Raw genomic sequence first — 12,784 nt, forward strand, 5'->3', positions numbered from 1 at the left:
GGGGTGAGGTCCTCGGGGGGTGCTAATCCCAGAGGTAAGGTCCTGCGGGTCGCTGGAGCCCCAGCAGGCTGGCGGCAGGTGATAACGGGTCTTTCCTGTGCTCGGCTCCCGAAGCGCACAGAGCCCCTGCAGCGGCTCCAGAAGCCGGGGCCCGGTGTGGGCAGCCGTGTCATGAGAACCGGGGTTCTCAGAGGCCGTCTAGCACCTTGCAGGACTGGGCTTCCTATGAGCTCCTTGTCTACACTGGGGCACCCGGCCCCGTCAACGGTGCTCTGCCCCCCTGTGGGCCTGCCGTGTTGCAGACCCTCCTCTTGGCCTCCTGTCCACCTCCACACCCAGCTGGGGGTTCCATGCACTTGACTTAGAAATGAAACAACAGCGCTGACCTTCTTGTCTCTGCGGAACGTTCTGGCTCCCAGCACGTAGTCCATGTTCACAATTGGCCGTAGCCCACTGGGCTTGGGGAGGAAGCGGAGTCTGGACGTCAGGAGAGCCGCTCTGGCTTCCTGGTGTCTTCGGACGTCTGCTGCTGACAGTTCTCGGAGATGCACACGCGTGAAGTGTTGTCTGAAACGGAGAAGCTCGTGGGCTGCAGCTCGCCAGGTACGCGAGAAGTCCAGGGCGGGTAAGCCTGCCAGAGAACGGCCAGGCTCCTCAAGTTGGCAGAGCCAGGCCCCCAGCAACCCAGGATGCTGTGGCCGGCCACCTGAAGGAGCACCCTTCCACGGTAGGTGCCAGGACACCTGGTTCCCTCCAGCACAGAGCCCTGGGAGGCACAGGTGGGGGCAGCCAGGACCTTCAGGCAAGGGCGGAGGGCGGGGCAGGTGGTGACTGGTGCAGCCCCTAGAGGAACAGAACCCTCTCTCCATGGACCCACCAGCTCCCTGTCACCCATGACCTGCAGCCTTTCCCCCAACACCACCCACAGGCAGGGGCTGACGGCCCCAGGAGGGAAGGGCAGTATGCAAGCCCAGCCCACCCTGGGGACTCAAATGCCCACCAGGCAGGGCGACAGCTTCCACAGGCCCCACAAGGAGTCTCAAGAGCTACTCTGGATCAGGTGCCATGAAATGTTTAAATTATTAAACAGGCTGCACTATTACCTCAACCTACGATAAAGGCCCCCAGACCGTCTCCCAGATGCAGGAGGACACAGGCCCAGTCCAGCTCCCTCTGCAGGAGATGTCCTGACTCAGGGCACGGGTTTGACCCAAATGCAGGATGCAGCCCAGGAGCCCTGACCTCACCACTTTCGGGGCCTTGCCAAGCCCTGTGAGGACACTGGTTGCGTCAGCCAGCCCAGGGTGCGGAGAAGCACAGCTTGTCTTTCAGGCTGGCAGACCATCCCGGACGGGATCCTGATCCAGCCTGCGTTCAGCACGATCCTTCAGAGGGACATAAACAGCCTGTGACAAGCCTAGCAGCCACTCAGGCAAGTCAAGCTGGAAGGAACTGCCTCGGGGTCCTGCTTCCCGAAGCACGCATGTCCCCAGACCCTGCCCGCACGCCGTCCACTGATGAGACAGCCCCACTCATTCCATGTGAATTAAAAGAGAATCCGACCCATATGCCTGGATCAAGCCAACGACCTGTCTGCGAGGTTGGTTCCATTCAGTACAAACTTCTTCCACTTTCGAGAGCCTGGACCCCAGGCAGCCCAAACTCTGACGTCACAGGTAAACAAAGGGGGGCCCCGGGAGTCTGTGCCCAGCATGGGACCCCCAGCGTGGGACCCCCAGGGGTCCTGCGGCCGGCTGGGCGGGCAGGACGCAGGGCTGTCATCTGCACACACAGGAAAAACCACGAGCGAGCGGCATTGACCAAGACACCTGATTCCTATGCTCTGTAATTGGCTCCAGACGCTCTTCCGATAGAAGAAGAGCCGGTTCTTCTGAAACGTGGTTTCCGTGACGTAGAAAAACGACCTGAGCAGCTCAACCACGTACGTGCCCATCAACCAGCACAGGAACCTGGCCAGGATCTCCTCTCTCCGACGGTGCTCCGCGGCCGGGACACAGCGAGCCCCTGAAACGGGAAAGGTACAGACACAGTGTCCACCCAGCTGCCCATCGCAGCCACACCGGCCGCTGGAAACGGGCAGGTGGGGACCGAGGTGCAGGGAGCACAATCCTCAGCCAGAGGAGGGATGCATGCCGTTAACGATGCATCTGCCCATTACGGGAAGTGAGAGCACTCTGGATGTGTCGGGCCTTATTAGTTTCACGTTTCCTTTCCTACTTTGTAATGTGGCTACCGGAACGTTTAAATTACACATGCAGTCACGTTATATTTCTACTGGAGAGAGAGCCCGGGGCTTCGTCATCAGTCCTGGGTTACAAGCGGGATGGAGAAGCAGAGACACGCTCTCCAGATGGGGACACAGCCACTCAGCCGCCTCACCACTGGGCAGTGGGATCTAGAAACGCCTGTGGCTTCCCAGGCTGGACCACGCAGGAGCTAAGGGCCGCCAGACGCTGCACAGCTGGGAACAGGCGGGGGGGGCTGCGAGCACTGACACGGGGCTGGGGACACGCCCCACAGCCCAAAACTGTCCTCTGCATCCCTGTGTATTTTATTCTGTGCACTCGGAAAGGTCATGAGAAGGGGTCACCAGGCTGCCACAGAGACCACGGCACACACGGAACCGGGGGCTTCACCACGAATAACAGACATGGAAGAAACCGTGAAGGAGCAGGAAGAGGACCCAGAGGCTGGGCTGGGGTAGAGGACAGAATGGTGAGGGGGGAGGGAAGAAAAGGGCAGCGGACAGAGCTCAAAGAACACTGACCACAGAGCACAACACGACCTCTATCTTGGGGCGTAACCAAGGTCGTGGGAAACTGCATCAGGCCCTCATGTTGCTCAGGACAAGGGACCCTGAGAGCCGCATAGCCAGCAGCTCCTAACCGCCACCGGGGGGCAAACCGGGAAGGAGGGTGGAGTGGGAGAGGCGCACGGGACCCCGGAAACGGGAAAGGCAGACAAACCGGAAGGAAGATGAAAGGGGCTTCAGACACGTCTGCAGTCGAGGAAAGAAGTCCGATTCTCCGGGTTAGTGGCAAAGATCAACAGACTGGACGGAAGATAAAACACCAGCCGCTGCTGGGCCGGGCCCCAACCGCGGGGCTCTGGGAAGGCTGGACACCGACACCCACCAGGAGAAAGCTGGCGTGCCGCTTGGCGGCACCAGAACTGACGTTCATGTAACGGGCACAACAGGGCATGAGGGAGATAAAACTTCTAAAATGCGCACACACCTCATAAAACCCGACGTAAATCCCGTCGGAACAGGATGGAAGGGACAAGCCCGCCCTTGAGGAAGACGGTGCTCCCCTGAGCATCTCGCCCTCAGGAGGGGCACAGGGGTCTCGGGCGGCGTGAACATGGCAACCGGCCACAGGCCTGCAGACGCCCAAGGGACACGCACGTCTGCCCAGCCCCATACCGCCGGGATCCTGCACACAGACCACCACACAACTGAGTCACAAGTCAGTAGGAAAGATCACACACAGCTCAACGACTTGCTGATCTAAGCAGAAAGCGTAGAAGAAACTAGAAACTTAGAAGCGACTGAAACTGGACAGGTGCAGACACAGGCAGAGCTGGGATGCGGCTAAGACAGAGCCAAGAGGGAAACACGGCCAATAGCCCCGAGAAGTCAGGCAGGAACGCCGGGGACCCTGACGATGGGGGACACGGCCCTGAGGCCCATCCGCGGCCTGTAGAGCCCACTGAGGACCCTCCTGAGACAGAGGACTCCACTCTGAAGGTCAAGGGGCCGCCGTTCAGACCGTTGTGGGGGCGCACATAAGTCGATGGGACCAGATGACAGCACAGCCCACGCAAGAGCCACGTGTGCCCGGGGTGAGGGAATAAGGGCTGCCACCAGCCCGACGTGGGCCGTGGGGACAGGCCGTGGGGGGGCACCTCCCCAGTTTCCATCAGGAATCCATTCTGTGACACCTAGTGACCCCGGGCTGACGATGTGGACGGCCCAGCAGTCTGGCCTCCGGGGATGGGGACGGGTTTCTGACGGGAGTCAGAGGGCAGAGTGGCAGGCAGGACATTGGTCGAGGCTGGCTTGCCAGAGGCAAAGGCCCGGGTGCTGTGCACCGAGCCCCTGCCCGAACTGATGGTCTGCACAGGGGAAGGGGTGTCCCAGCAGGGGAGGGCGGAAAAGGTGACCACGAGAGCCATGCTTAGACAGCCTTGGTCTCTAAGTGTCACGTAATCAGCCCAATGGGCAACGGGCATGGCCATGGCCAAGGGAAGGAGCAGACGGCCAGGGCCACAGCTCGAGTGTGCAAGGACACAGGGAGGTCCAGGGGCTGGGCCCCAGTCACCGGGGAAAGCAGCAGCTCCTTCCTGCGTGCAGTGCGCAGAGGCATGGCAGTCCCCGTGTGAAGCCAGGGACAGCGCCACGCAGCTCAACTCTCTCCACTAAGTGAGCGTCAGCCTGAGCGCAGGTCCTGTAGCATCCTGTCCACCGGTGCGAACCTTGGAAGCTCAGCCACGTGGCGGCACCGGGAAGGGAGCGGCTGGTTCCGGGCGTAGAGGCATGGCAGGTGCGAAGTTCTAGACGTGTGCTGTGCAACACGGTGCTTACCCTCTGCAATGCTTCCTGCACACTTAACCGTTTGCTAGGAGGGAGGATCTCAGGCTGTACGTTGTTTCCCCACAATTAAAAAAATAATAATAACCTTACAAACCCGAGTTACTGGGAGGTTGCCCCTCTGCCTGCCATCACCTGGCCCCAGAGCCTCTTGGGGAACTGGAAAGGGTGTGCCCCCGGCCCCCATCCGAGGCGATTATAATCACCATCTTTGGAGATGAGCCCGGGCATATTTTAAGCCGCCACCGCCAGAGACTGAAATGGATATCCCAGGTGGTAACCTTGGCTCTACTAGAGGGCTCTGCAATCTTCTTTCACCTAGAAGTCTCAGATGTTTTGGGAGCTTGGGGGAGGTCAAATGGCAAAAACCCAGGGTCTGTCCTTGTTGCTGCTTCCCACCGGGGAGGGCAGGGAGGGTGGCCGGTGGCTGGACCTGTGTCCCCACATCTGCTCACTGCGTGTCCCCAGCTCCTGCCTGAGTCCATCAGCGCCTCCAAGTTTTATGTAAATGGGATGCGAGGGATCAGGGGTGGAGGATGGAGCCCCCACCTCAAGTCCGAAGCCAGGTGCATGGGGAAGGTTGGGAGGGAGGGGCCTGCAGGGCCAGCCAGGCACCTGCTCACCTGGGCTGCTCACCTGGGCTCCCGCGCAGCCAGGTGCAGTCCTGCACTCGCATCTTCCACGTCAGCTCCTGCAGCGAGAGCTTGGCATGCTTTCCCAGAGAGATGAACTTCTTCACGTTCCTCAAGAAGCGGCGCTGGTTGTGCCTGGAGCCCCAGAGCGCAGCGGGCACCAGCCAGCACAGGCAGGCCCGCAGGAAAGCATACACCTGCCAGGGGCTACTGTGCCGGCCGAGGAGCTGCACCAGGCGCCGCGGGTCCGCCTTCTCCTCGGGGGCTGCCGCGGGCCTCTCCGAAGGGCACACGCCCACTCCTCTGCACGCCTGGTCGCTAGGCGCCTCCCTGGGGGCCGCAGCCCGAAGCGGGCAGTGGGTCCTGAGAAGCGCACCATGCGGGCACCGCGCGTGGTTCCCAAGCAGCTCCCGGAACAGGGGCCTCATCCGCCAGTAGCGCGCGGGCAGGCGGCGCGTCATGCGGGCAGCCCCTGGCCTCCGGGGCTCGGAGCCCAGAAAGATGGTCTCCACGAGTTTCCGGGCCCCGGTCAGGCTAGGTGGCAGGGCGCTGAGCAGGAAGGAGGGGCGCAGCCGCTCCCTGCCCCCCGAGCAGTAGAGGAAATGCTTGGTCTCGGGGTGCGCTGGGTGATGGGGTGCTCCCTGGGGCCCCTGAGATGGCTGTGCGGCCGGGGAGGAGAGACGAGTCCCAGGGGGCCCTCCCTCCCACGAGGCAGCTTCCGCAGCGGCCCTGACAGGTGTCACTGCGCCAGGTTTGCTGTCACCCGGCCCGTGGGCCCCGCCCAGGTGGGCCTGGGCAGAAGGCCTGTTGGTCCCGCGCTCCGGCTCTGGCGTCACGCGGCGCCTGGGCCTCTTGGCCGGAGGCGGACTGTTCCCGGATCTGCCCCGACGCCGCCTTGCGCCAGAATTCCAGGCCTGGCGCGTGGGTCTGAGGTCCATCCGCGTCCCAGGACTGTGGCCGCGGGACGCGAGGGGCCGAGCCGCGGCGGGGACGCAGAGGTCGTAGAGCGGAGGCCCACACACCTGGTAGGCGCAGCTCGGGGCCACCAGCAGGTAGAGCGCGCAGCGCGTGAGCAGGTGGGTGAGCACATCGTCGCCCACGCGGCGCAGCAGCAGCCCCCATGCGCCGCTGCCACGCAGAGTCTCCGTTACCGTATTGGGCTGGTAGCTGCGCACGCTGGTCGTGAAGGCCACGGGCGGCCCGCCGCGGGCTCCGTCCAGCAGCGCGAAGCCGAAAGCCAGCACGTTCCTGGCGCCGCGCTCGCAGAGCCTCTGCACCACCCTGGCCACCAGCTCCTTCAGGCAGGACACCTGCGGGGGTACGGGTCCTGAAGCCCTGCGGACCGAGGCCCCGGGGGCCTGAGCGCGCCGCCCTCCCTCTCCCGCCCCGGCAGGCCCGAGCCGGGTTCCCGGGGCAGCCCACCTGGCGGAAGGACGGGGCGACGGGGGGCGGCCGCGCGTCCCAGGGCACGCACACCAGGCACTGGGCCACCAGCGCGCGGAAGGCCGTTGGGTCCCCACGCCGCACGAGCCGCCGGCCCTGGGGCCCCAGGCGCCGCAGGAAGGAGACCAAGGACAACACCTCTCGGTAGCGGCCCCGCAGCAGGGCGCGCACGGCGCGGCACCGGGGCGCGCGCGGCATGGCCGGAGAGGGGCGGGTCCGCGGGAGGAAGGGGCGGGCCCGGGAGGGGGGGGGGGTCCGCACGAGGGGGCGGGGCTTCGGGGAGGAAGGGGCGGGGCCGGGGCGGGGTCGCGGCGTTCCGGGGTGTTGGCGCCAAGGTGTGGCGAGGCTACTGCGTGCTTTGGCCGCGCGACCGCATCCTCTCCACCCACGCCCCGCGACCCCTTGCAGGGTGCCGCGGTCGCAGCGAGGGTCGCACAGCGGGGAACGGTGGAGGTGGCCGCGGCTCTGGGGGTACCCACGGGGAGCCCTAACGTGGGGCACCTGGTGTGCTCTGCGCCCCGTGTTGAGAGGGCCCCTGGTTTGTCTCTTTCTCCCAGGGGCCGTGATCCAGGCACTGAGGGCTGCCGAGGGGTCCAGCTGGGGAGGGGGTGATGGAAGGAGCAGGATAGCAAATGTGCGACGGGGTCCCAGGAGAAGAGTCGCTGGCGATCCGGCCACGTGGGCCTGGGCGCAACTGAGGACGCAGGCGAGTGGGCTGCGAGCAGGCAGCGGCCGATCTTCCCTGCCAACTTGGTCTCCTTGCCCCTGGACTGCCCTTTCCCCTTGTTCAGGTCCTTAGGCTTCTATTGTCTCCACCAGAAACAAAAACCCCAAATCAATTCCCTGCTAACCGTGTCCGTGAAGGACGAAAGAAATCGGAGCCACAGGGCCTGTTTGGCAGGCACCATGTGCAGGCTCCTCATACGAGCTCCAGCTCCTTGCATGCTCCGAGACACCCCCAACCCCCAAGACGGGACTGGGCAGGCGGAGGGACCTGTCTGCGACCTCAGAGCCCTTTCCGGCCCAGCCCAGAATTTCCACAACACTGATGGTCCAGACCCAGGGGGACAGTTTTGACGATGCCGGTCACGATGCTTGAACAAGACACTTCAGAGGAGCCACCCTAATGAGATTTCACGCAAACGCAGGCTCCGCGGCACGTTCAGGTTTGAATCCCTAAGCAATAGGCAAACCCGGTCTCAGGAGGCTCCCGGGGTGACGTACCTGAGCTCAGCAAACACTGCGTGGCTGGGCGACTGTTAACCTTTCACAACGTAAGAACCGTGGTCAGGAACTTGCTCTTGTTCTCGGCCGCAGCATTTGAACAGGCCTCCCTGCCAGTCCCCTGGGCGCTGGGTGTGCGTATTCACGGCGTTGGCGGAGCCTGGAACACTCGGATCGGGTCCCGCCCTGGACGGTTCCACTGAACCAGCACTGCGGCCTCCGGGGCTGTGTTGGAGACCCGCTCACTTCTGCCACTGGTGCGTTTGCCCGCTGCTGGGGGAAATTTGTTCTTTTCCAACAGAGTTACTCTGATTCACCTGGGGAAACCTGCTCAGGAGGCAGATGTTCTTAGAAAGAGCGGAACAGGGAAACCAAGGCAGAAAAGGACACACCCATGTTGATGGCAAGGAAGCGTTCCCCCAGCGTGAATGGAGACCGTTCATCTCCGGTGTCGCCTGTGTGGTTAACCTGCTGCGGGAAGCGGGTGATAGTCTGAAATCATTGCATCGTAAACTTGAGAAATGTCCCGAGGAAAAATCGATGCGGTTGGCTTGAGATAGAATACCACAAAAGCCTCATCCTGGGCCTTCCGGGAGGCCATGGGTGGGCTTCACACTTGACACCCGGCAGTTCCTAAGCCGAGTGCATCTGGCACCGGGAGCAGAAGGATGCTGCAGTACCGTCCATCCAGTGCAGGAGTGGGGAGCCCCACCCCTGTGCGGCTGGGCATGCTGGCCCCAGACTTCTAACAGCGTGGGCGCAGGTTGCGGGGGGGGCCGCCCAGGCCGTTCAAGTTGCTCCAAGAACTGCAGGATGTCAGCAGACCGCTCCTCCCCGGTCCCCGAGGAATCACGGAAATGACAAGGGCGGATCTCAGGAAGCCCCAGCCCCGCCTGAGTGACCTGAGCCCAGGGAGGCCGTCGTCGGTGCCCGGGCAGGGCTCCCTGCTCGCGGTGCACACAGCACCCTGGGGGAGAGCCCGCTCGCTCTGGATGGCGGTGCGGAGAGGAGCTTGCGAGGGGCCGAGCAGCTCCCAGGCCAACACACGCCTCAGCTCCAAACGGGTGTCCGTGGTTGGGCCGCTGCCCAGACGCACACAGGGCAAGGGGGTCAGCTGCACACAGGCCTCCGTGTGAATGGAAGCTGTCACAGAGAGGGCATGGCACCGAGATCGTGCCAACAGCGTGGCCTTGCCGACGGAGGGGCCCCTGCTCCCGGGAAGGGCCTTCCACTGGGCACCATCTGAGCTGCTGTGATACCAGTGCCAGCCTCCGTCTGCACGCCCCCGACTCTGACCTGCTCAAGAAATCCCAGCTGCAAAGTCCCTCGTGCCAGGCGAGGCCACGTCCCCAGGGTCCGGGCCTAGGACGTGGCCTCCTGGGCTGCCTTCGGCCCTCGACGCTCAGCGTGACGGAGAATACAGCTGTTGATCGGCTCTGCCCCCAGGTGCTTCTCCCGCTGTCCCCAGCGGGCGACCTCCTGGAACACGGGGGACCCCTGGCCAGTGCACTGAGCCTGGTCCGGGGCGTGTGCGGAGCTGGATGTCCTCTCAGTGCCCGTGTGGATTTGCGTGACCAGCCCTGCTCTTGCCACGCGGAATGGTACCACGGGCTCTAGGGTCACCGTGCTGCACCCCCCGGCCCCCGGCCCCCCGCCCCCGCGCCTGACGAGCAGCCTGCTCTGCAGGGACACTGCCGTTTTGGGACTAGAGATGGAATCACAGTCCCCGTGACGCACGGGGACTGGCGCTGTGCTCCGTGTCCTTCCCGTGGGGCCAGCAGTCCGCTGCTTTCCACCTCTAGGCGGCTCCCAGCCGTGCTCTGGGCATGGGTGACACGACCACACGCCTGCTGAAGGGTTTTTCCACTTTGCAGCTGTTCCACATAAAGCTGTGGCGAATGCTTGTGGACAGGACACGTAGCTTGTGCTTGTTCCTGGAGAGAGCGGCCGGGTCACACTGTCAGGAGCGGCGCTCTCGCTTCCCCGGGTCCCCACCAGCACTGCTGGCCTCGCTGGCTCTTACTGCCGCCTCTCTGATGGGGTGTGGACGGTCCGCAGGACGGCCAGGATGGGGCGCCCGGGCGGCCCTGGCAACAGGCCCGCCTCGGCCCCGCGGAAGGTTCCGGCCCAGGGAGCATAGAAGATGAGTCACGGGCAGAGCCCTGTCCTTCAGACCACACACGAGTGAAGGGAGGGGGCGTGGAGGGCAGGTTTAGGGACCCGGTCTCACGGGGTGTTCTCTGGATGGCTGGCGTAGGGAGACCTCCATGTGTGGCACCCAGGGGCCCCAAAGCCACCCCAGGTGCCGCTGGGAAGGCGATTGTTTTGTTTGAGGGAAAGTATCCTGACAGCGACACTGTCTTTGCCAATAATTTAACACAGGTTCACTGTGGGAATTATAACTTGTAGTAACATTTCACAAACCCGTAGCAGACAAGATAATGTCTCCTAATAAACCAATAAAGAAAGAACACACTGTGAGCCACGGACAGATTAATCACACTCTTATTCTAGGCAAAGGGGAGGTGAAGGGCACAGCGCCCGACTCCGGCGAGACGCCCCTTTCTCCACGCGGGATCTCAGGAGACGGCGCCCCGCTGCCACGCACGCTGTCGGGGACGAAGGCACCGTGTCGGCAGGAAGAGGACCCCCTTCTGGGCAGCCGTGCGCCTTCACCGCGGTGGGCGGTCCCCCACCCTGCAGAGGAGGGCTGTCGGGAGCAGCTGAGCCGGGCCCTGCCAGACCCAGGGTCTTGCTCCGTCCCCACAGACTCTCGGTACAGAGGGCTGACGTGGCCACTCGCCGTGGCGGCTCTTCCCTGTTCCTACCCACACGGCCCCGTCCACGTTGAGTCGCAGAGTGCGTGTCAACAGCAGGCGTCAGGGACGACATCCCAACACAGCTTCCCGAGTGCAAACAAATTCACCCAGAGGTCAAAACAACTTAAGTCATAAACAACTGAAATCCTAACCAACCACACACAACAGGGACGGAGCAGAGGATCCAGGCCGTGTCCCTGGCGGCGTGGACCACCCATGTGGGCAGCAGCAGCTGGCCCGCCAGGCCCTGGGATCGCCCGGACTGCCGGCTCGGAGTAGCTGGGGTGGGGGATGCCCCAGGGAACCTCAGGGTCTGTGCCCGGTCTTCCAGGCTCTCTGGGTCCAGAGAGTCCCTGGTCCCAGCTGCTACTGTCCCCCCAACCTGGGCTGAAAGCAGCCCCCACTTTATTTTCTGTGCCTCGTTCTCCTGGGCAGGTCTCTGTGAGCAGAATGGAACGGTGGCTGCTTGACACCCATGTTGTCCCCATCTGCCACACCCTGACAGGGTTACTATTGGGTTCCTATTCTTCGCAGTGCGGATACACAGCAGTGGGCATAAGGGCCCTTGTTGGCGACTTTTCCCACATTAGCTCATTATCCCTGAGCAACCGAGAAGTAGGTGGACAAGCGTTCAGGGTGGGGGCTTCCTGAAAGAGCCGGGACACAAACCCAGGTTCTCCCAAGTGCAAGGCCGGTGTCCCCCGTGCGTGGCTTCTGGGCGGTCGGGCACGGTCCGGAGGAAGGGCAGTGAGCGGGGGTGGGGGCCTTAGGAAACGGCCCCTCGGGTCAGGAAGGTTGGCGGCTCCCGGGAGAACGGGTGTGCATCCCCCGCTCTGGAGGACGAGGCTGCCACATTTAATCCATCCTGACCCATCTCCGTCTCTCTGTGTACTTTCCCTCGCACCCTCAACCACCTGATCAAAACCAGTCAAAAGTGCTGACGGCTAAAATCCCTCTGAGTGCAGGTATGCGGTCCTTGTATCTTGGCAAACATGGCTCAGTTCCGGTTGGGTGTGCGCCCCTGGATTTCTGCACTCCTGGAAGTTATTTGATGAAACTTAAGAAAATGGTAAGGTAAATTGACCCCCTTGGAGGCTGAAAGGTGGAATTTACTTACGGAATTCAGTCCTTAATCTCTCCTTTTGTGAACAGCACGTGCCCCAGGCCATGTCCCGGCTCCCTGCCGTGAGCAAGGCCCCGTGACTGGGTGTGTCTCGGGGACGCTCAGGGCCCTGGCCGGCGGGTGCCAGTCAGCAGGAGCGGGGGCGGATGGGGGATGGGGAAGGAGGTGAGGACGCAGAGCCAGGGTCTGTGACTTATAGGAGGCCCCAGCTCCGACCCCTTACAGATGCAGCGACGCGAGGCATAGAAATTAGAGCTGCTGGTCCGGATGTGCTTGACTCCTGTCTGTCGCGTGCCGGACGCTGCCGGACGCTGCCCCGTCACCTCCCACTTGGACGGCTGCGCCAGGCTTCCCGTCTGGGCAGGCACCTCCTCCCGGCGGCGTCCCTGTGAGCAGGGCCCATCCCGCTAAGACCCGCTAAGACCTGCTCACGGCCCCTGGAGTAGAATCCGGACTCGGGCTTCATCAGTGTACCTTATCTGGTCTCTCCCAGCCCCCGGGCCTGCACGGTGTGTGACATGGGGGCCCCTGAAGATCTCCCGCACCTCCTGTCCGCAGGGACCCTGACTCCTGCCGGCACCAACTGCAGAAGCTCCAGGTCTTCCCCGAAGGAGGCATCAGCATTCCGGGGTCAGGACTCCTGCCATTCACCAAATACGAACACACAACCAAACCACCTCCAAACACTCCACAAAGCATCATGACTGAGAGTAAGCGGGAGCAGTGGAAGCACAAAGCAGAGGAATCAGATACGCAAATTCTGCAGCTGCTGGGAAGGATCCAGAACGTAGTGCAAGTTGTGCTCTGCATCTGGGATGGATAGTGGGATGGACGGCGTGAGTCTGGGAGGGATGGCGTGAGTCTGGGAGGGACGGCGTGAGCCTGGGAGGGACAGCGTGGAGGGACGGCGTGAGTCCGGGAGGGACGGTGT

General features: G+C 63.0%; 1 protein-coding gene across 1 annotated transcript in view; it reads right to left on the reverse strand.

Moving 5' to 3' along the window:
- TERT (telomerase reverse transcriptase) overlaps window positions 1-6,885 on the reverse strand; it is a 21,635-nt gene extending 14,750 nt beyond the window's left edge. The window contains exons 1-4 of the mRNA XM_034998792.1: window positions 6,667-6,885; window positions 5,249-6,554; window positions 1,830-2,025; window positions 387-567 (exon numbers count right to left, since the gene is read on the reverse strand). Coding sequence (XP_034854683.1) covers window positions 387-567; window positions 1,830-2,025; window positions 5,249-6,554; window positions 6,667-6,885 — 1,902 coding nt within the window. The remainder of the gene's footprint in view (window positions 1-386; window positions 568-1,829; window positions 2,026-5,248; window positions 6,555-6,666) is intronic.
- Window positions 6,886-12,784: the final 5,899 nt, after the last annotated feature.

Source organism: Mirounga leonina, unplaced genomic scaffold (genome assembly GCF_011800145.1).
Source record: "Mirounga leonina isolate KUSES-001 unplaced genomic scaffold, KU_Mleo_1.0 Mir_95, whole genome shotgun sequence".
NCBI lineage: Eukaryota > Metazoa > Chordata > Mammalia > Carnivora > Phocidae > Mirounga > Mirounga leonina.